Below are 23,464 nucleotides of genomic sequence, written 5' to 3'. Positions count from 1 at the left end.
TCAGCATTCTGTAGAGACAGGGCAGAGGACTGGGAGGAGCAAAAGGGAGTTATAGGAAGCCATGCTGGGTCCATCTAAATTACACAGTCCATAAAACTGTAATAGGGAGACCATCAGTAGCTTATATCAGTAAGACTTCGCAGGGTATTTACCTTTTTATATGGGTGTAAATTTTACAGGGACCAAGGACAGCGGAAACCTTGCCATCTTGACTGCAAGTGACTCAGAAATAGAGTCAGGGTCATAATTTGAGGAGATACTTTACTGCTACAATGTTATTATTTAATAATCCTATCTGACTGATGTAAACCTTACAAATGACCTTCTGACATTGCAATAGGAGCTGTTAAAGGGTTAGTTCACCCAAAAAGCAAAATTATGTCATTAATAACTTACCCTCATGTTGTTCCAAACCCGTAAGACCTCCGTTTATCTTCGGGACACAGTTTAAGATATTTTAGATTTAGTCCGAGAGCTTTCTGTCCTTCCATTGAAACTGTGTGTACGATACTGTCCATGTCCAGAAAAGTAATAAAAACATCATCAAAGTAGTTCATGTGACATCAGAGGGTCAGCTAGAATATTTTGAAGCATCGAAAATATATTTTGGTCCAAAAATAGCAAAAACAATGACTTTATTCAGCATTGTCTTCTCTTCCATTTCTGTTGTGAGAGAGTTCAAAACACAGCAGTTTGTGATATCTGGTTCATGAACGAATCATTCAATGTCACCGGATCTTCTTGAACCAGTTCACCAACTCGAACTGAATCGGTTTAAACGATTCGCATCTGCAATAAGCATTAATCCACAAATGACTGTTAACTTTAATGTGGCTGACACTCCCTCTGAGTTCAAACAAACCAATATCCCGGAGTAATTCATTTACTCAAACAGTACACTGACTGAACTGCTGTGAAGAGAGAACTGAATCTCATAGTAGTGGTGTCCCAATCCTTAGGGGAATATTTTCTCCCCTACCCCTTGACACTCTGTTTCAAGGGACACAGGGAAGGGGTAGGCGTAGGGGTAGGGGAAGGGGTATAAATAGAATTGGGATTGGGCCTTAGACTGTGTTTCAAAGATAAACGGAGGTCTTACGGGTTTGGAACAAAATGAGGGTAAGTTATTAATTACATAATTTTGCTATTTGGGCGAACTAACCCTTTAATATTGTCATATTTTAATATGTAAAAGTTTAGAACACTTTGCAAAATATTTAAATGCAAAATATCATGATTGACCATTCAGAATCCTATATTCCTATTATAAAAACTTAATTGATAACCTTACCTGTGTCTTTATGATGACCTCATTCTATTATTGCCTCATCTAAGAGGGCAATATGTCTTTGCAAGTATTCTTACTTGGTCTCATCATGCAGTATTTATGGATGATAGTTGTCCATAAATTAAATGAAAAATTGAATTTTCATTAGCAGTGATGAGAGAGATGTGTTGATGTCAGAGACTCAGAGATGACATCATCAGTTGCTTTATTGATGACCACACAAATTACTTCAAAAAGGCATTTATAAGTGACCCCAGCAGTGACCTCATTGATTAATTCAGTTCATATGTGACTCTTTGAAAGCATCAATGTATTTTACATCAATTGATTTGGGAGATGTAAATATTCACATACGGTTTAAGAACTGAAAACCCAAACTAGAGGAGTAGAAATAATGTTCAATATTTTACATATACTACTGTTTTTTTTTTTTTTTTCTACTTTGAAGACATATATAATGTTATAATGTTATAACATATTATTTCGAACCTTTATTTTTATTATTATTATTATTATTATTATTATTATTATTATTATTATTATTATTATTATTATTATTATTAAATATTACAGTTTACACAACTCACCAAATATCAATATTGATAATCGGCATACTAATGATTTCTCTGAAGACTAGAGTAAAACATGTAATATTGACCAAATAAATGCAGGCATTTAAAATATTTACTCATTGCTTTTGAATGGTATATAGATTTCTTAGGCTATTTAAATACAATAAGCCAGTTTTGAGTATAATGATAGCCACTGGCTGGAGCATAAAGTGTCTTAGATGAAAGGATCAGCCAATCTGAATATTTTCATTGACTCAGATTTCCACAGGATTTTCTTCCCTTCAGGTCAGTAGTCAACACTCACAGCAAACTAATTTACACCACAAACAGGCAGATTGGCATAGATGAAAAGAGGACACGTTTAATTTCTGTCTATGTGACTTTAATGAGTGTGCTTGTGATCTTCTCAATGTAGAGGTGATATGTGAAAAGTGATGAAAAAGTCAAAATAAATAGATAAATAAAAAAGTCAAAAAAGTGTTTAAGCATTATTCATTTGGAAAAAAACATACAAAGTTAATGTTAAAAAAATGGTAAAAAAGTAATATATGATTAAAGTAGACTAAAGAGTAGAACTTTGGATTTATTGTTTAAGGGAGGTCAGAAATATAGTAATCATGAGTTACAAGCACATTCATGACCAAGCATATTTGTATTTACAAGTGGCCACATAAACATCGTAGAAACATTTAGAAAACATTGACCTATAATGTATGGAGTCTTGAAATGATATGTATGATATAATCTGGATATAGACATCAGCAAGTGGAAAGCTGTAGTGAATGTAAATGACTTTGCAATTTATTTATTTAGTTTTGCAAATTTGACATGCTGTAGTTCAGTAATTTTTACAGACAAGATGTATGGAACGCTTATACACTCCAGTTTCTAGGTTTGATTATGATTGTGGATTCATATTTTGTCCGGAAGCAGTGGATTTGTTTCTCACAAAAACATTTTTATTTTTATTAATTAAATTAATTTTAAACGTGTGGATTAGGTTTTGATTATTATAATGTTTTTCTCAGCTGTTTGGACTTTTATTATGATTGCACCCATTCACTGCAGAGGATCCAGTGTTGAGCGAGTGATGCATGAAACATCTTTTGATGGCCTGAGGGTAAGTACATTTTCAGCAAATTTACATTTTTGGGTGAACTGTTCGTTTAAAGGGGGGGCGAAATGCTCGTTTTCACTCAATATCCTGTTTAATCTTGAGTACCTATAGAGTAGTACTGCATTCTTCATAACTCCAAAAAGTCTTTAGTTTTAGTATATTTATAAGAGAAAGTCTGTACCGTTTTTTCCTGGAAAAACCCGAGCGCCTGGAGGCGTGACGTGTGGGCGGAGCTAAAGAATCACGAGCGCCAGTAGGCTTTTGTGTTGAGAGCGTTTGGAAGATGTGACATTACCATGAGGAAAAAACATCATCCAAAACAAACCATGGCTAACAGTCAGATTCAGCCGTTTATTTATGATCCAGAAACAGATCCAGAGGCTGAAATTTAACAAGAGTAGCATCAGCAACGACGTCTCTATGTGGAATGTATTGAAACTGTATATATTTGCTTAGCGGTTTTGAAAAATGACTAAGTTCCACTTTATGTCGTCTTTTTTTTTTTTTTTTTTTTAGGTGTACATGTGGAAAGTGGAGTTTGATGACAACCTCGCATGTTGTTTAATTGATGTGCTTACGCGCCGATAGCTAAGTTAACAACACAGAGATATTTGAAGCAGTTTTACTCACCGCATGCGGTTCCAACACACGATCGTGACCCTTTTTCGTTGCGACTGCATCATCCTTAAGAAATAAACGATGTGCAAATCTGGCGTCAAACTGGGCCTTGTTTGTAAAACAAGCATCTTCGAAATGCAGGGAACAAACAAAAACTTTTGCACAACTCCGTTGATGCTCTGTAAAAATAAACTACATCCACTGGTCCCTTAATGCTGGTTTTTTTTGTTGGTCTGCTGTGCTTCGGTGAATTTTCGCTCTCGCTCTGATCAGTGAATGTCTGTGCTCTGCTATACGGGAGCGCGCACTCTTCCGGGAGAAGTGCCCTTAGGACCCATATAAGGAAATTCCGCTTCATCTAACGACACACAGATCCATACTCAAAAAAAAAAAAAAAACTTTCCGAAACTTATGACAAACCGGAAGTAGTATTTTTAGAACAAAAATACTCCTTCAAACATACAACTTAATTTTTGAAACTTTGTCCATGTTTAGCATGGGAATCCAACTCTTTAACAGTGTAAAAAACTCAGTATGCATGAAATAGCATTTCACCCCCCCCCCTTTAAATATAGTGCATAAATATGTGATAGAGCTGTGTAATTTTCATAATTTTTAATTCAGATGTGTTCCTGTGGCTCAAGTGGTAGAGCATGATGTTAGCAACACAAGGTTGTGGGTTCGATTCCCACAGAACACGTTAGGTAAAACATGTTAGCCTGAATGCACTGTAAGTCGCTTTGGATAAAAGCGTCTGCTAAATGCATACATTTCAATTTATATAGGTATATTGTTCACAATATAATTCTTTAGTGTTTCATTTCTTCTGTGTTATGTTTCCAACTTGAATGCCCGACATGTTCTAAAGACATTGATGCACTGATATCCTAATAACATTGATACATAGCACTGATGTAATCTATAAGGCAACAATTACTTAATACCTTAAAAACACTCCCATTGCTGTCATGTTTGCTTAATTTAACAGAGAGAACCTTCTTAATGTAAGGCCGAACCTCTACAAACCTCAAAGAACAGAAAATCTCATTACATTTTACACTGTCATCTTCGATGCAGCATTTCTCACAATAGGTTTAAAATGAGTTATTAACATGTCTAACTCCAGTGTGTCAGGAACCCTTTTAAGACCCCCCTCTCCTAATGACTTCCTGTGGAACAAGGTGTTGAGAGGTAGAGATTAGCACCACGTGAACGATCCTCCCTGAATAGAGTACTCTCTGAGTACATTAAGGGCTGGAAAATGACTATGTCACAGCACTACACAGTCTGGAAAAAGGTCACCCACAGCGCTTATATACCAAGGTGATGTTATTTTAAGAATTATTTAAAGCAATTAAAAAACAGGGACATGTAGCGAGAGCATATTCAGAGCTCTGATCGAAATGTTGTGCTGCCTTTTTACTTAATTAATTCCCTCTGCAAACAGCGGAATTATTATAAGCAGACTGAGAATGATGTGGAGGCCATCAGAGCAAAGATCAAAGTGATTAGCAGGTGACTGCTCACTTCAATGTGGAAACTTTGTGTTTCTGTGTATACAACTTGATTTATATATATATATATATATATATATATATATATATATATATATATATATATATATATATATATATATATATATATATATATATATTTTATATATAGTTTAAGCCCTTTTCCATCCCAGTATGATGGGTATTTAAAAGAAGAGGTTAGACAAAAACATTTATGCTTAGCCAGAGATACCCTTTTTTTTTTTTTTTTTGCATTTAAAATTTCTATAAAAAAATAAATGCCATAAAGATGTCATGTTATTGAACATAGAAGTGTTAAGCCTCATAAAATTGTAAATAAAAAATATATAGTATATTAAAATGTGTTAAGTTACATGTTTTTTTAAAAACAAAGGGACAAGTACATTTAATATATCTATTTTAATTTAGTATATATATATATATATATATATATATATATATATATATATATATATATATATATATATATATATATATATATATATATATATATTTAAAATAAAAATAAAAAAACATATATAAGTCGCACTGGACTATATTTCGCATTTATTTAGAACCAAGAGAAAACATTACCATCTACAGCGAGAGGGCAGTGAGCAGCATAGAGCGCCCTCTCACGGCTGGAGACGGTAGTGTTTTGTCTTGGTTCATTTCTCTTAGTTCATTTCTCTTGGTTCATGTCAAATAAATTTTGATAAATAAGTCGCAGGACCAGCCAAACTATGAAAGAAGTGCGACTTATAATCCGGAAAATACAGTATATATATATATATGGCAGGTTAACATATATTCATTAGCAGTGTTGGGAACGTTACTTTAAAAAAGTAATTAGTTATAGTTACTCACTACTTTTTCCAAAAAGTAACTGAGTTAGTAACTGAATTACTCTATAATAAAAGTAACTCGTTACCAGGGAAAGCTACTATTTGCGTTACTGTAAAAAAAAAAACAACAACAACAAAAAAAAGTTGCTACATGTCAGAGATTTTGTACTTTTTTTTTTCTTGCAGTTTTCACAAGTCAGTTGAAATGAGTAGAACAGACAGATACATAACTTTTAATATTTATTGCACGTCAACAGACAGCAAGAGTTTTATCCTAAACTTCAAGTATAATCTTTGTAAGAAAAGTGTTTTTGGCCACTAGCTTTGTAGATGGGTGTCACACATCACATGTACACATTACATGCACGTTCTTGCCTTTGACCACAATGAATTTGAAGTAGTGCTTATATCTTCACCTTGAAAATGCCAACTTTTCATCGGATTGCTCCTGACTCACCATCTCTGCTGTGAATCTGTGTAGCTGTTGCGTGTGTGTGTGTGTTTGGCGCCGCTGGCGCAGCCGCGTGTGCCGGCATGTGTGTAAAAACACTGGCTCTGATTGGCTACCATGAAACACATGACTCTGCCTTAGCCAATCACAACCGCTTATCTCGTCATTAACCCACCTGCTCACTCGCTGTGTGAGCCAGGGGTCCATTCGGATAGTTTATTAAATCAATGCATAGTAACGCACCGCATTTAACGTTCAGTAACGTTAACGGCGTTGTAACGACGGGAAAAGTAATTAGTTAGATTACCGCGTTACTGAAAAAATAACGTCGTTACCCAACGCCGTTCTTTTAAACGCCGTTATTCCAAACACTGTTCATTAGCGCCTCTGTCGGTAGATAACTAAGCTGCGTTTCCACCACAGGAACTTTATCCAAGAACTAGGGACTTTGGACTGGTACTCAGTGTGTTTCCATGGCAGGAACCAGGAGCTAAAATCAACCATTATTTATTTCAGATAATTTTCATAATATTACTGTTATTGTGTCATGAAATGTAATTTTAAAAGTATTTCAGGCGAGAATGTAGTTGTGTAAAACTTAAATCTGTGGTTTATTTTTAAAGACAGCGCCTATTTAAAAATGAGTTTCACTGATTCGGAGATGGTCAGCTTCACAATATCAGCGTCAGCTCAGTGCTCACGTATCCGCCGAGAGCAGCCTCACCTCGGCCGGTCCTTCTGATATGTGCCGCTGGCTCTGATGTCCTTTTGTGGCTAAAGATAAAATATAATTATTTTTGTGTAAATCTAACAGATAATCTTTGGTCTGTATTCAATTTATCTTAATGTTCAAATTAAAATAAAGAGAGGCAAATTATTTAATTTCATTGAGTTGGCTGTATATATATACATTTCCCTGAACTAAGTACATTTCTGCGACTATTATTATGCTTAAATGAAAAACGAAAGGAGGCAGTTGTATTTGATATCCCAATTCATTGTATTGTAGATAAACAGAGAGGAAAATTGCAGTAGCCAAAGCGAGTTAAAGGGGGGGGGTGAAATGCTATTTCATGCATAGTGAGTTTTTTACACTTTTAAAGAGTTGGATTCCCATGCTAAACATGGACAAAGTTTCAAAAATGAAGTTGTACGTTTGAAGGAGTATTTCTGTTCCCAACATACTCCTTCCGGTTTGTCACAAGTTTCGGAAAGTTTTTTTTTTTGAGTATGGCTCTGTGTGACGTTAGATGGAGCGGAATTTCCTTATATGGGTCCTAAGGGCACGTCTGCCGGAAGAGCTCGCGCTCCCGTATAGCAGAGCACTGAGAGCACAACAGACTTCACTGATCAGAGTGAAGCGAGAGCGTCACGAAATGTCACAAAAGGAGTGTGTTTTTGGTTGCCAGGGCAAGACAACCCTGCACAGATTACCAAAGAAAAAACATCATTAAGGGACCAGTGGATGGAGTTTATTTTTACAGAGCATCAACAGAGTTGTGCAAGTGTTTGTGTTTGTTCCCTGCATTTCGAAGATTTGTTTGACGCCCAGTTTGACGACGGATTTGCGTATCGTTTATTTCTTAAGGATGATGCAATCGCAACGAAAAAGGGTCATGATCATGTGTTGGAACCGCAGGCGGTGAGTAAAACTGCTTCAAATATCTCTGCCTCCTTGTTAGTGCGTCCCCTCCCATGCCGAGACCCGGGTTCGAGCCCCGCTCGGAGCGAGTCGTTGCTGCTGCTGCTCTCGTTCAGTTTCAGCCTCTGGATCTGATTCTGGATCATAAATAAATGGCTGAATCTGACTGTTAGCCATGGTTTGTTTTGGATGATGGTTTTTTCCTCACGGTAATGTCACAGCTTCCACATGCTCTCAACGCAAAAGCCTATTCGGGCTCGTGATTCTTTAGCTCCGCCCACACGTCACGCCTCCAGGCGCTCGTGTTTTTCCGGGAAAAATCGGTACAGACTATCTTTCTCTTATGAATATAATAAAACTAAAGACTTTTTGGAGTTATGAAGGATGCAGTACTACTCTATAGGTACTCAAGATTAACAGGATATTGAGTGAAAACAAGCATTTCACCCCCCTTTAACTGATGTTATCAAGTACACTGCTGTTTGCAGAATTACCAGATTTGCGCCGAGTCGAATGCGCAAAGTCTGAACTACTAAGGATGCAAGACCAAAATCAGCGTACTTTGTATTGAGAAATTAGTGCAGATCTACGTCACCAGACCATTTCACCTAATCTTCCCGGAACTTTAGACTGTGGTGGAAAACACAGAAAGCAATAGGTCTAGGGTGGGAAATAGTCACAGGGGGAAAAAATTCCTGGTACAATTGTTCCAGATAATTTCATTGTAAACGCGGCACTAGACAGTAAAATTTTTGCAAGCAGAACTTAAAGGTGCACTGCGTAATTTTTAGCGGCATCTGGCAGTGAGGTTGCGAATTGCAACCAACTGCTCATTCCCCCGCTCACCCCTACTTTTACAGAAGCTACGGTGGCTGACTCTGGTAAAGACAACAGAGAGCATTGAGATTTCTTGACAAAGGAAAAAAAAAGGAATTATATTTACTTCTTTATTCAATATATAAATGTTATTGCAATTGTTAATGTACTCGTTCATCAATGTGTCAGTGTTTTATTAGCAAAAACAACAAAGTGATGAAATGCACTCTGTAGATCAGTTTGTCCCATGTAAGGGGACCCGCGGTGTATGTAGATAAAAATAGCTCAATCTAAGGTAATAAAACATAACGGTTCATTAAGAAAGGCCTTTATACACCTCTGAAAACAAAGTTATACATATTATATTGCATTTGTGTAAATAGATTTTTGTAAATATTACACATTGCACCTTTAACGATTTCATTTTAATATATATATATATATATAAAATTATTATTATTTTTATCAGTGAAATCGCAGAGTTATAAGTCCTGCACTTGCCAAGCAGCTAATATTGAAATGATTGGAAACATCTGGCTTGATTTTAGACCTCCTTGGTTCAGGCTATCATGATGGCAACACTTTTTCAGCTTGCATTCATATTAACTTTTCATAACCTATTTCATCATATACTCTTACAGATGGTAGTTTTTGAGCTTTCACGGCTAAAGCATATGCTAGCTGAGCAAAGCGCTGAACATGAAGTCACTATGACAGTCCTCTTTATTATTCAGAGGTTGTAATCAGATTGTGGATCGGACCATGGGGGTCTTGAACAAGAAGGCCATTCTGACGTAAGCGCACCCACTGCCGTTATTACAACCCTAATGACACACTCCGCATGCTGCATGCTGAGCGCTCAACTTCAGGGGGTCTGTCATGAACGGTTGCAGTGAAGTGTCATCAATGTGCATCAATCACCAGTGCAACACAGAATCCTTTAACATCACAAAAAAGAAAAAAGAAACCAAGCCCTTCAGATAATGTCTTTCATGGTTCAGTGGCCTTACAGGGGTCCCTCCTGCATGGCCCTGAAATGGGCAAATTAATCGTTACTTTGGAACAAATTGGAATTACACCCCTCGATGCATTAATGTCAGAATGCAAGCCAGATTCCCTGACAGGGTGAGAAGCTTTGTGAGGCAGTGAGATGCTAGGATAAAACTGCATTTATCTTCTTCTCTTGCTCCTGTGGTGTGAGAGAATGGTTAAATGACTTGTGCACAGTGAGTAACAGACACGACAGAGTTGGAAAAAGACATGTTGGTTTGCCCACTGGCAAGCATCACTAAGCCCTTGAGAAAAAGCTTTGAACTCATCTATCATTGAGTGATGAAAGTAATGCTTCCATTATCAAATCATTACACTCCGTGATATTTTATAAGATCTGAGAAACATCTTCATCACTTTCTAAGATTGTGGTACGCTTTGAAGTCCCATTACCAATTTAATGTACTACTATTTTTTTTTTTTTTTTTTTTTTTTTTTTTGCGAACCAATAGAATAAACTTCTATCGAACATAAAATTAATATTACATTTAAAGTAGCCATATTTAAACACATTCGCTTGCCCCTTAAAATGAAGATTGTGGCCTGTCCAAGGAATTCAAATCATGTAGTACCATAATTCTGATATTAGCTATTAAATTGATATCCAGTTCACTGTAGTGAATGATATTTAGCGATGTCCAATAATGATATCCATTATAAAACTGAGGCATAAAATAGTCATTTCATTCATAGACATAATCTTACTGAATAATATTATATATAAGATTATTATTATTTTTTTATTTTTTTTTTGCAAAACAACTTTTTTATATAAATATGTTTATTCTCAACATTTAATTTGAACTTTTTCTTGAAACAATTTTTTTTCCTTGTAATTTAATGTTCATCCAAAGTGATTTTTTCTATACCCTATTTGTGAAAAGTGCTATTCAGTCCCTGAGAATGGCTCTTTATTGAGATCTTGAGTGCCCTTTGTCTTGACTGATATCTGAATAGTTATGGTACTGTTGCGTTTAGCATCAATAACAGAAATAATAATAATAAATTCACAAGTATTGTTTATTACGAAGGTCACATTTTTTTAAGTACCTAAAAACAGACTTGTCTTGAACTCAAGCACTGAGGCAGAAGAATTGTACCACTATTTTTACACTAAAATAGTGTTAAAAACTGAGGATAGCCCCAAACATGAGCGCAGACAACAACACTGTAAATGATAAAATATGTTCTTGAATATACCGCATTTATAAAAATGAGATTTGTAAAAAAAATAATAAAATAGACTTTGCTCGTATATCAGGAAATAATGATTCATATAACACAAGCCACTGTCGGTTTTACTGCAAGTTCATATGTGTATAATGCATTAGTGTTAAAAAATATGAAACAAAAACAAAAGCAATTATTATAAAGCTGATAGACAAAGAGGATTTTGGCGGGACAGGACAAATGTGCAGTCTCTGTATGTGTATAAAAAAAATATAATCAGAAACACTGCGTGAAGAATACAATTATTATATTCACATCCATGATTCATGGGAAATGTAAATTAGTGTATGAAAAATTACATTTAAAAACAGGCTCATATTCAGATCATGATCAGCTGCACTGAGTCTGTACAATTCCCTACATATTTGAAAAAAAAAAAAAATTATATATATATATATATATATATATATATATATATATATATATATATATATATATATATGTAGAGACACAGCATTGACTTTTTTCAAGCTGGTAGTTGTGGTCATTTAATAATTTTTCTGGTTCACTAAAGAGGAAAATTTCAGTCTGGTGAAGCAGTGGCAGTTCACGTCTGTTGATTTAATTTTTGAATGCTATTTTGCATCCCGCTATTCAACAGGAAATGAGGTAATGGCTGTGTAGACAAGACAATTACTTCACGTTTTTCAGTCTGGGATCTCCGGCTCAGTCCCTTCCTCTTTCAAAGACTCATCCTCAACCTCTTGTGGTTCTTCCTCCTGCAAGATACAAAATTATTCTATTAAGGGAAAAGAACATTTTATGTAAAAAAAAATAATAATAATAATAAAAAAAAAAAAACTTCTTAAGAAGTTCATAAATGATTCAGCTTGAATAGTCAGATATTTGACTAATAATCCAAAATAAAATGGATATAACACAATATTAACCATATGTAAGGTATTATTACCATATTAACGAAGTAAATATTTAAACTGAAATAAAATCTAGGGTATCAGCAGTATCATTAGATGAAAAAGTGGGATCAAGCCATCCCTGATAATAATGTTCTTTTAGTTTGAATTACGCAAACAACAAAGTAAGTGTCTACACCTTAAGTCATGTCTTGTTTTAACTGATTTTTTTTTTTTTTTTTTTGTGAAAAAAAAGAAGAAACCTTGCTAGGCTATTGCATACATTTGCTTTATCTAATTTGGATGTGTGTGTGTGTGTGTATAACATAGAAAATCACTATGAAGCAAGGTTGTAAACTATTTTGACATGTTACGCTTAACTCTGAATAATGGTAATTTCAATGCCTCTACAACAAAGAGTAAACGTCACGCCAGAGTCACTTACACAAACTGCAAATTTAGAGAAGACGACAAACAGGAAATGACGGCCATCTCAGCTTTTAAGTGAGTCTGACAGTTGCAATTATCCCCTCCTCCAAAGGTTAATAAACACATCTACGCACAGCCATGTGTGATGGCAGAGCCCCGACCACACACTACACTCAAAACAGCTGAGAAGCACATGATGGTTCATGGCTTTACTTACAGAAAGCATCAAGAGTACAAAACAATGACGACATCTCATTAAAAATAATCTATTGTTTCTTAAAGCTCTTAATACATTTATAGGAACAAATCTTATTATAATAGTAATAGTTATCTTGTAATTGCATAGTAATAACTTTATAATGAAAGGTTCTCAATATATAGAAAATTACTTTAGGGCTGTATAATTTTTCAGACAACTTTAAAAGTAACTTTTTTGTCCTCTAAAGCTCTTAAAGTGTTAGTTCACCCAAAAATGAAAATAAGGCTGAAATAGATGGACTGAATCAATTCAACACCCACTGACTGCAATGATAGAGCTTGAAAAATCAAAGATCATTTTTAATATAACTCTGTATTCGTCAAAAAAAAAAAAAAAAAAAAAAAAAGTCGTATACACCTTGGATGCCTCGGGGGTGAGTAAAACAGACTATTTTTCATTTTTGGGTGAACTAACCCTTTAATAAATTTATAGAAGCAAATGCAAGACTATCATAACAACATAGCAATTACATGATAATAACCTATTCATTAAATAGTACCGTATTTTTCGAACTGTAAGTCACACCTAAGTCACATCAGTCCAAAAATACGTCATGATGAGGAAAAAAAAAAAAAACATATATAAGTCGCACTGGACTATAAGTCGCATTTATTTAGAACCAAGAACCAAGAGAAAACATTACCATCTCCAGCCACGAGAGGGTGCTCTATGATTTCAGTGTAGACTACAGGAGCACTGAGCAGCAGTATAGAGTATAGAGCGCCCTCTCGTGGCTGGAGACGATAATGTTTTCTCTTGGTTCATTTCTCTCGGTTCATGTCAAATTAATTTTGATAAATAAGTCACACCTGACTATAAGTCGCAGGACCAGCCAAACTATGAAAAAAGTGTGACTTATAGTCCGGAAAATACGGTAATAGCTTTGTAATGAAGTTTGTGCACAATATAAGGAAAACTACTTCAGGCCAGCTTAATTTACAGACATACAAACATCAGTTTTGTGATGCATGTCCAATATGTGGCTTCAAGAGCAGTTGATCTAAGCAGACAGCTTTGCTTTATTCAGCAATGTCGCTCTCATATGGGTCTTGTCTCTGTCTATGGATGACTTTTGATATGCAGCCAGGCCTCTATGAAAAATTAGTAACTTTTTCCTGAACTCTGGGCACTCGGCCATTGCCGGCCCTTGTGATGATATAAATCTCATGGTGGGACGACACCTCCTGAACCTTGCTGCCGGATCAGCCGGTGCCATCCACCAAATCTCTCTGACAAGCCTGCCAATTTTCCAATTACTTCTGGTGCCATACATTATCATCAGAACAGTCAGCACTTAAAAGGGGTACAAGAGGGGAGGGCGGTCCGGTGCATGCTAAAAATCTCATGGAGTGCCTCGATTGAGCTTCTCCACACTCCCACGGACACACATGGACTCAAACACTTACTCGTTGAGCCATGTCATGGCCCATTTGTGATTTAGTGTTTGTCCTGGGGCAGGGTGAAATCAGGGCTCTTGGATACTTCTTGGTTGCTTGTTCTTGAGACACCAGCTACACAGGGAGCTCACCAGTAAACAAACAAACAAACAAACAAACAAAAAAAAAAAAACTACCATTTATAAGCTTGAGGTTGATGAGACTTTTTGTTTTTAAAATAAATATCTTATGCTCAGCAAGGATGCATTTATTTGATCAGAAATACACTTAAATCCGTAATATTTATAACTTAAAATAACTGTTTTCTATTTTAAAATGAATCTTCTGCATCATTACTACAGTCTGAAGTGTCACATGATCCATCAGAAATCATTCTAATATTCTGATATTTAGTTTATACACCATCTAATGGTTTTTAATTTCCCTTACTGATTTCATTCCACGGAGAACTGTATTCATTAATTTTTATTAGCATCTTACCCCAAACATTTGAACAATATATAATATATATATTGTTCAAATGTATATATGTGTGTGTGTCTGTGTATATATATATATATATATATATATATATATATATATATATATATATATATATATATATTTCAGCTATTTATATAATGTACATCATTACTGCAATAATAAATAATAGTCAAGAGTTACGAACTTAAGCAATGTTTTTCAGTTGCACTGAAATTGCACTGATTTCAATGTTATTGCGACCAGCGCATTCAACTTGAGAACATTTACACTGAATTCAGCTCTCAATTTTGAGTATATTTTATGTCATATGTAGCCAGGTCTGTAAGAGTTTTAAGATCAAATGCAAACTGAGACATAGGCAGTATATAATACTGAAAAAAGGGGGGAACATTGTCAGTATTAGGTGGTTCTTCCTGTTCTGATTTATGGAAAGTTTGAGAAGCACAGCAATATGGCATAAAAAGAACAGAACTCACACATATCGTCCATGCCCAACCAGATGAAACACTTTTGCTGAAAACTGCAATATGTAAAAAATAAAAATAATAAAAATAATAAATAAATATGACATTCTTCACTCTATAAAGCTTCGATTTCAAATCTTCTTCTTTTAAAACAGGACAATCATTTTGCTGACAGTGTGGCATTTTCTTTGCGAGGCAGGGACATGCTGGAGATGCTGGCCCACTGCGGGCCGATCACACTGACAGGCTGCGGCTTTGTGGGATATCTCCATCACTCTCCTCTAGGGAAAGCTAGAGCCTTCATTCTGCCATTCACTCTCCATGCAGCAGCCAGTCCTCTGGCCACTGCTTTTACATGTATAATGAAATGTCACATTCTTCATTTTAGATTATAAAATTAAAAAAGCTCATGTGAAATAGTGAGTGAGCTAGAGGCATAAGGGAGAGTCAAAGCATGCAAAGACGGAAGAAAAGCAAGAGCGTAGTCTGGACCCTAGGTGGCAATAAAGGCCTGTGGTGTGTTAATGCATCTAAGTCGGAAACCCCTGCTGCCTTACAGCGACACAATCAAAGCCCATTCCTTTTTTTCTTTCCACCACCCACACTACATGCAGCAAACTTCATAAAGTGGGATTAAAATAAAGCTGTGCTGAAAAAAAAAAAAAAAAAAACATAAAAAGAATTAAAATCATACAACGCTGCTTTTACTTTAATAAGCTTTAGCATCCTTTATCAAGCTGGCACAGTCCTCAAAGAATTAGCGGGCTAATTAGTATGACTTAGTCCTTTATCATGTTTTCTGCTTTCTTTGTATTTATTTGTGCATGTATATATGGCTTTAATGTGTTGTTAAGGAAAGAAGCAGCTTTCCGGCCTCCCCCCGTTTGATGGGTGCTGGCGTGCATCTACAATCCCGCATGCTCTGTGGAAGACAAATTGATGTCCCACAACGAAGATGAAAACACGCAGCAAGTAAGAAAGCAGGAGAGACATCTAGAGAAAATGAAACGCTGTGGCTCAAATCAATGGGTGTCTTCAGGCATACGCAAGAGAGAGAGATAGCAAGAGTGCTATCAGGCCACAGGATTCCTCATTACCCCTTCATAGAGATGGTGGAAAAATATTTACCAGTCAATGTAATTTGAAAAAGCTGTACTCAGCCAGGGAGACTTTTTTTATTTTTTACAAGCCATTTATTGGCATGTTCTGAAATAATCAGACTATTTCACCTACAGGACATTTTAAAGCGGTTGATACAGATTATCTCATTGATTATATAATTAAACTGTTTGAGTGCCTCAAATAAAACAACTTAATATTTTGTTTGATCAACTTTTGTATTGTTATTAGATCAACAAAACAGCATCCATACAATGTAATTTTTTTAAAAGGTTTAATGGCACTATCCTTTTAAAAAGAAAGAAAGAATAAGGTATGATTATTTAACTCTCAAAAGCATATGTATCCACCTGGTACCATATAAACACACTTTGTTTCTAGGCAAACTAAGAGAAGTCCCTAAATCAGCCAGTTAGATTACAGCTTTATGACCAAAATTAATATACAGCTCTTGAATGTTTCTTGTACACCAAATCAGCATTTAAATCCTGAAGGATCATGTGATAGAGTAATACCTTCTGAAAATCCATTTTATACATGTATATCTTACATTTACAATTGTAATATTATTTTACAGTATTACTGTTTTACTGTATTTTGCCTCAGATAAATGCAGTTTCAGAAGATTCTGTTTATGTGTCTGTTTTCATAAAAATCTTCTATGTCTGGGTTTATACAACACAATCTAACTTTGCTACAGCATGAATCAACCTGCTGGTTCATCTGGCCGGAGGAGGACTGGCCCTCTGACTGAGCCTGGTTTCTCCCAAGGTTTTTTTTCTCCATTTTTTATCCAAAGCGATTTACAAATGAGAACAATAGAAGCAATCAGATCAAAAACAGCATACTGTACAAGTGCCATGACAAAGCCTCAGTTAGTCTTGTGCAGAACGCATAGCTAGGGATTTTTTTTTTTCTTTTTTTAAATATGAAATACAAGAAAAGTCCTATTAGTTGGTTAAGCACAGACGAAAAAGATGAGTCTTTAGATGTTTCTTGAAAATGAGTAAAGACTCATTGAGATTGGGAGGTCATTCCACAAACTGGGCACAGTCCAGGAAAAGGTCAGTGATTGAGTGTTTACTATTGTCCCTTTGAACTGAAACACTATTTTCCTATTTTGATACTGTGAAGCTGCTTTGACACAATCTGTATTGTTAAAAGCGCTATATAAATAAAGTAGACTTGACAACTAGTTGATACGAGTAAACAAATCTACATGAGTAAACAAAATGAGTGTGATGGTGGTCTAACAGCACATACTCAAGGACATATGTGTGTTTCAGCGTAGTAGACATGACACAATTGCATTCAGTCATAAACATTTGCTTCATTAGGCAGCTGAAGCTGTGCGTTATGCGCTACATTGAGCCACCTCTGGCCCTATCGCCGTTTTCTCTAACACACCCACTCCCAGCAAAACCCAATCACCAGAAAGCACAATTAAATTTCATGACTATGCATATTTGCGCTTCCCATTTTCATTTATTACAAAGGGCATTCATTAATCTACCTTTTTTCCTAGAGAATGGATTTTCATTTTAGTGAGGTGTGACAGATACTGAGGTGAACTTACCAAGAGATGGCTAATTAAATCAGCAGTAAAATGCTCAAGCCAGATATTTTGTTCTCTTTTTTTCCCTTTTCTTTTTTTTTTTTTTTTTTTTTTGTTTGCATCTGATAAGAGCCAATGCTGCGAGGAGGAGGTGTGGTATACGGAAAAGAGGAGCTACTTTCTCTCCATTTCCAATTTCAGGTGAAATAGTAAATCACAAATAAATGTAAGTGCTCAAATTCTGCAAGAAAATTGGTGACATGGCTACATGCATGGATGGAGGCTTCCAGCAAATGAATGGATAGCGAACTAAAAGCTAAACAACATCCATCATAAAAGCAGAAGCAATAAATAGCACGCTAATAAAGTAACAACTAAAACATGCACTCGCAAGTGAAAATAGATAAGATGCATCTGCACCTGCACAGTGGCTTGTGTGAATCAACTGACAAAGTCCATGCTGGTAAAAAGAAGGTCTTAAAAAAAAACCCACAATCATCTACTTAAATAAATAAGATAAACAATAAAAGCATATGTATGTGTCTGTGTATACACGCATATATACACACACATCCACTGGCCACTTTATTAGATATATCTTGCTAGTATCGGGTTGGACCCACTTTGGCCTTCAGAACTGCCTTAATTCTTCGTGGCAAAGATTCAATAAGGTGTTGGAAACATTTGTGCACACAACATGCCGATATATATATTTTTTATTTTTCGGATCATTCTCTGTAATTTCTAGAGTTGGTTGTGTGTGAAAATCCCAGGAGATCAGCAGTTTTTGAAATACTCAGACCAGCCCGTCTGGCACCAACAACCATTCCATGTTCAAGGTCACTTAAACCCCCTTTCTTCTCCACTCTGATGCTCGGTTTGAATTTCAGCAAGTTGTCTTCACCACATCTAGCTGCCTAAATGCATTGAGTTGCTGCCATGTGATTGGCTGATTAGTAAATTGTATTACCAAGAAATTGAACAGGTGTACCTAATGATACGATACACTGTTCGGTACGTTTTAGATACGGCAAAATGTAAAAACATCTCAATTTTTCAGAATGCCGCAAGCGCACAGCGGGTCATGTGACAAGAACTAACCAATCAGCTTCATCCTTTCCCGTAACAACGCTGAAAGCTCAGCCAAGATGAAGGAACAGCTGATCATAGTTGTATATGGATTGCAATTTTGAAATAAATTTAGTAGCAGAGCTACTTCAAGCGATTTTTAGAGCTGCAAATCCATTTATCCTTTGCTGAAATTTCCGCGTCTCATGGAGCGAGTACGTCATTGTTGCTTAGCAAAGGCAGACGCCTCAGGGGCGCTTCTGCCCGAGCGCTTTGGAAAGGAGGAGAAAGACGGGCTTAGCGTTTTCCATGCGTTTGTAGGCGCGATATGTGAACGATAAGGCGCTCGCTCACTCAGTATGCGATGAAGGCTCGTTGCAAACTGTCTAATGCATTTAACAGACCAGAAATAGAAGATCCTCCAATAACCAAAAGGTCTGGTGTTTGAGTGCACTTAGGATTCCCTGTAAGCTATAATGGTGATGACAGAATGAATGGTAAATAGCAAGGTCTCATATCCGCGGCTATAACGTAAATGAAGCCTACCGATCGCCGCGGTGATGTCTTTTGCCCTGTTTGAATCAGTTGGAAATGTCGGTCTAAATGCTGCGGGGATAATTTGTTGCTTGTATGTTTCTCCTTTTTTTTCGTCTTTTCCCAGATACTGACACAATAAGGTGATGTCTGCGTAAATGAGTTGACATGTTTCAAGTATTCCCGCTGGTAACCAGATCTGTTGGTTATTGGAGGATCTTCTATTTCTGGTCTGTTTAACGCAATGGCCATTTTGCAACGAGCCTTCAGAGGGTACTGAGTGAGCGAGCGCCTGACTGAGTAGCCTAACATAAACATATAAGTTGGTGTTTTTTTCTTCTTCGTGTGTGTCAGGGGCATTGCCTGTTACGTCGTTTGGGTTATTGGGCTACCTTGTTGAACGCATATCATTATATTTCTCTTTTTTTTTTTATATATATATAATTAATTAGTCCAACGAACCGTTCGGTATACATAATGCGTACTGCGTACCGAACCGAAAGCCGTTCGGTACGACGCTTTCGGTTCGGTACGCGGTACGCATTATGTATACCGAACGGTTCGTTGGAGTAATTAATTATAATTGAAAAAAAAAAAAAAAAAAAAGAGAGAGATAGAAATATAATGATATGCGTTCAACAAGGTAGCCCAATAACCCAAACGACGTAACAGGCAATGCCCCTGACACACACGAAGAAGAAAAAAACACCAACTTATATGTTTATGTTAGGCTACTCAGCAGGCGCTCGCTCACTCAGTACGCGCTGAAGGCTCGTTGCAAAATAGCCAATGCGTTTAACAGACTAGAAATGAGAAGATCCCCCAATAACCAACAGGTCTGGTGTTTGGGTGCACTTTGGATTCCCTTTAAGCTATAATGGTGATGGCAAGAGAGTGGTGGATAAAAAAACAACGGTATGTCGCATCTGCAACATGACAGGGTACACCAGCGGGAATACAAAAAAAAAATAAAAAATAAAAAAACACCAGCGGGAATATCTGGGATATGTGCGTCAGTACTATCTGGGAAAAGACGAAAAAAAGGAGAAACATGCACGCAGCAAACTATCCCTGCAGCATTTAGACACTATAGCTTACAGGGAATCCAACCCAAACACCAGACCTGTTGGTTATTTTAGGATCTTATATTTCTGGTCTGTTAAATGCATTAGACATTTTGCAACGAGCCTTCAGCGCGTGCTGAGTGAGCGAGCGCCTTAGGGGCCGTTCACATATCGCTCCTAAAAACGCGTGGAAAACGCTAAGCACGTCTTTCTCCTCCTTTCCAAAGCGCTCGGGCAGAAGCGCTCATGAGGCGTCTGTCTTTGCTAAGCAACAATGACGTGCTCTCTCCATGAGACGCGGAAATTTCAGCGAAGGATAAATGGATTTGCAGCTCTAAAATCGCTTGCAGTAGCTCTGCTACTAAATTTATTTCAAAATTGCAATCCATATACAACTACGATCAGCTGTTCCTTCATCTTGGCTGAGCTCTCAACCTTGTTACGGGAAAGGATGAAGCTGATTGGTTGGTTCTTGTCACATGACCCGCGGTGCGCTTTCGGCATTCTGAAAAGTTGAGATGTTTTTACATTTTGCTGTATCTAAAACGTATCGAACCGAACCGAACCGAACCGTGACATCAGTGTATCGTATCGAACCGAACCGTGAATTTTGTGAACCGTTACACCCCTAATATATATATATATATATATATATTATACACACACACACACACACATAATATACATGAAATGTGTGCAATGATTACAAAGGTAAGAAATATTATGAAAGTAAGTGGTAAATGATAACAGCTTTTTTAACAGATCTGTTAGTGTGTGTGCAGGTGTGGAGACATCCCTATAGTTGTTACAGTTTTACTGTGTTAGCAGATACTGGGTGGATGTCCCATCAAATACAGCCAAATTAAATAAGGCAGTGCATATGCACTCATGGTCCAGGACAATTCTGAGAAGCACAGAGGTCCGAGGGTTGTACAGTATTATCATGTTCAATGTCACATTTAAGAAGTGTGATAAGGCAATTCCTGGTCCTTTATAATGCATGTGAAGGGGAGAACAGCCTCCTCTTCCTACCCTCTTGTTGTTGTTTGCTACTTCTCGTGTCACCTACTTGTTTCAAAGAACCAAGAAAGAAATCACACCTTTTGGTGTTATTTTATGTCTTTTTGCTGATTATGATTAACTAAAGTTAAAGACAGAAAAGGGTCTACCTATGATAAATGATTACTCGGTGTAAACCTAGTCTCTCACTCTGAACAAATTAGTCGCACCAAACTGCATAGCAAAAATAATGACTGCTACCAAACAGGTTTGCCAAATTCTCCCAATAATGCACCGTTTTAACAAATTACATAACAAAAATAAATCTGAATGAATCTGTGGTTTCAAATAAACCGACTGTCTTTATGAGCAAGTCAATTAATCATTTGCAGTTTTAAAACAAATTGTTTTGAGTTAATGTTTTGGTGATGCATTTGTAAAGGCAGTCACTTGTTTGGTTTCTGATCTGATCAGTAATTTTAAACAAATTAATTTAGTTAATGATTCAAGAAATCACTTATAAAGACTTAATATAATTCCTAAATTAATCTATGTGTCTGAATGAATAAAATCGAAGGACTCACTCAAAGACAGTAATTTGTTGCGTTAATGAACAAATTAGTGCGATTGCACAAATCAAATCAATTCAGTGAATGATTCAAGGACTCAATTATAAAGACTGTCATCTGTTTTATTCCTAAATGAATCAATGTGTTATATGTGTGAATTGGTTGGATGAATTATTGCCTTCTGTAAAGCCACTCAGCCAATTAAATTCAAGAGATAAGAAATGCATCATTTTAACTAATGTATCATGGTTATTATACTCATCTGTCTGGGAGCAACTTTTCTCACTAAACAAGTACACTGAAAGGGGTTGTTCACCAAAAATGAAAATTCTGTCTGTTGGTGGTCCCCAATGGCTTCCATAGTTCAGGAAAAAAAAATACTATGAAAGTCAATGAGGACCAGTAACTGTTTGGTTACCCACATGCTTCGAAATATACTATTTTGTGTTGAACAGAAGAAAGACACTCATATAGGTTTGGAACAACTTGAGGGTGAGTAAACAATGACAGAATGTTAATTTCTGGGTGATCTATCCTTTAACTCCAATATATCATTAGTTGTGTCGTGACACCCTTTTAAAACGAATTGTACACTGAGATCTCAGAGCATAAAAGCAAGCAGTCTAAAGTTCAGCAAACATGAGCAATGAACCAAGCTGCAGTCACTTCAAAAAATGACACCTGGAACGGATTTGAAAGGTTCATGGTTTCAGTGGTAAATTGGGCCATTTTACCAAATCATAAAGCCTCTACATCACTGAAGGGTTTTACAAGTCCACACTGTGTGTATCGCAGAGACATTGTGAGTTAATAAAACCCACTAAGTGCTAAGAGAGTGACCAACGGGACAGCTGAAATTTGCCATGCCATCTCCAGGGTCCTGTTTACTCTGTAAACTGGCCCCTGAGAGGACATGAGGCTTCTACCCTGCCTTGTTTAGGTGATGGACGTGACTCCAGTGCATTGATTTTCCCTACGTCTCAACACTCTTCATCCAACTCACCGGCAAGCAGGGGTGCAAGGTAACCAATTTCAGGATCATGCTACCTTTTCTTGAAAAGCTAACCTTTGGTCCAGACTGCATCTTTGACTGCACAGCTACAATAATTCACCCTATTTATGTCTGACCTCTCAGAGCCCCATTGAACACTTATTTAACTGGCCTTAAAAACATTGTAAGAAGGTAAACTGAAGGAGACTAGCTACAAACTTTTCAACCAGTAGAAAAGCAATTGCTTATGTTAAGCTTGTGATTTTGTTCTTGATCTTTTCAGGTGGCAATTAAATGTTTTGATAAGTAACGGTCTTTAATATCCCTTACTAATTTCATTCCATGAAATTGCAATCCATATAATAAGACTAACTTAATAAGGGTGTTTAGCAGGTCAGTCTGTCGAGACACTGACTGACAACTGCTCTTGGAAGATAATCATCCCAAGAACCTGACATCACATCAAATATTAAAGCAATTTTTTTTCACTACTAGTGTTACTTCATTGAACTGCAAAATTAAAGACAGTTTTCAAA

At 36.4% G+C, this 23,464-nt stretch overlaps 1 protein-coding gene across 1 annotated transcript in view; it reads right to left on the bottom strand.

Annotated features, from left to right (window-relative positions):
- Positions 1-10,915: 10,915 nt before the first annotated feature.
- The window catches only part of LOC127935610 (PHD finger protein 14), an 87,213-nt gene continuing 74,664 nt past the window's right edge, over positions 10,916-23,464 (bottom strand). Inside the window, exon 18 of the mRNA XM_052533680.1 lies at positions 10,916-11,862. Coding sequence (XP_052389640.1) covers positions 11,791-11,862 — 72 coding nt within the window. The 3' untranslated portion in view covers positions 10,916-11,790. The remainder of the gene's footprint in view (positions 11,863-23,464) is intronic.

This window comes from Carassius gibelio, chromosome A19 (assembly GCF_023724105.1).
Source record: "Carassius gibelio isolate Cgi1373 ecotype wild population from Czech Republic chromosome A19, carGib1.2-hapl.c, whole genome shotgun sequence".
Taxonomy (NCBI): Eukaryota; Metazoa; Chordata; class Actinopteri; order Cypriniformes; family Cyprinidae; genus Carassius; species Carassius gibelio.
The sequence above is the reverse complement of the archived record's forward strand: the minus strand, read 5'-3'. Positions and strand labels throughout refer to the sequence as shown.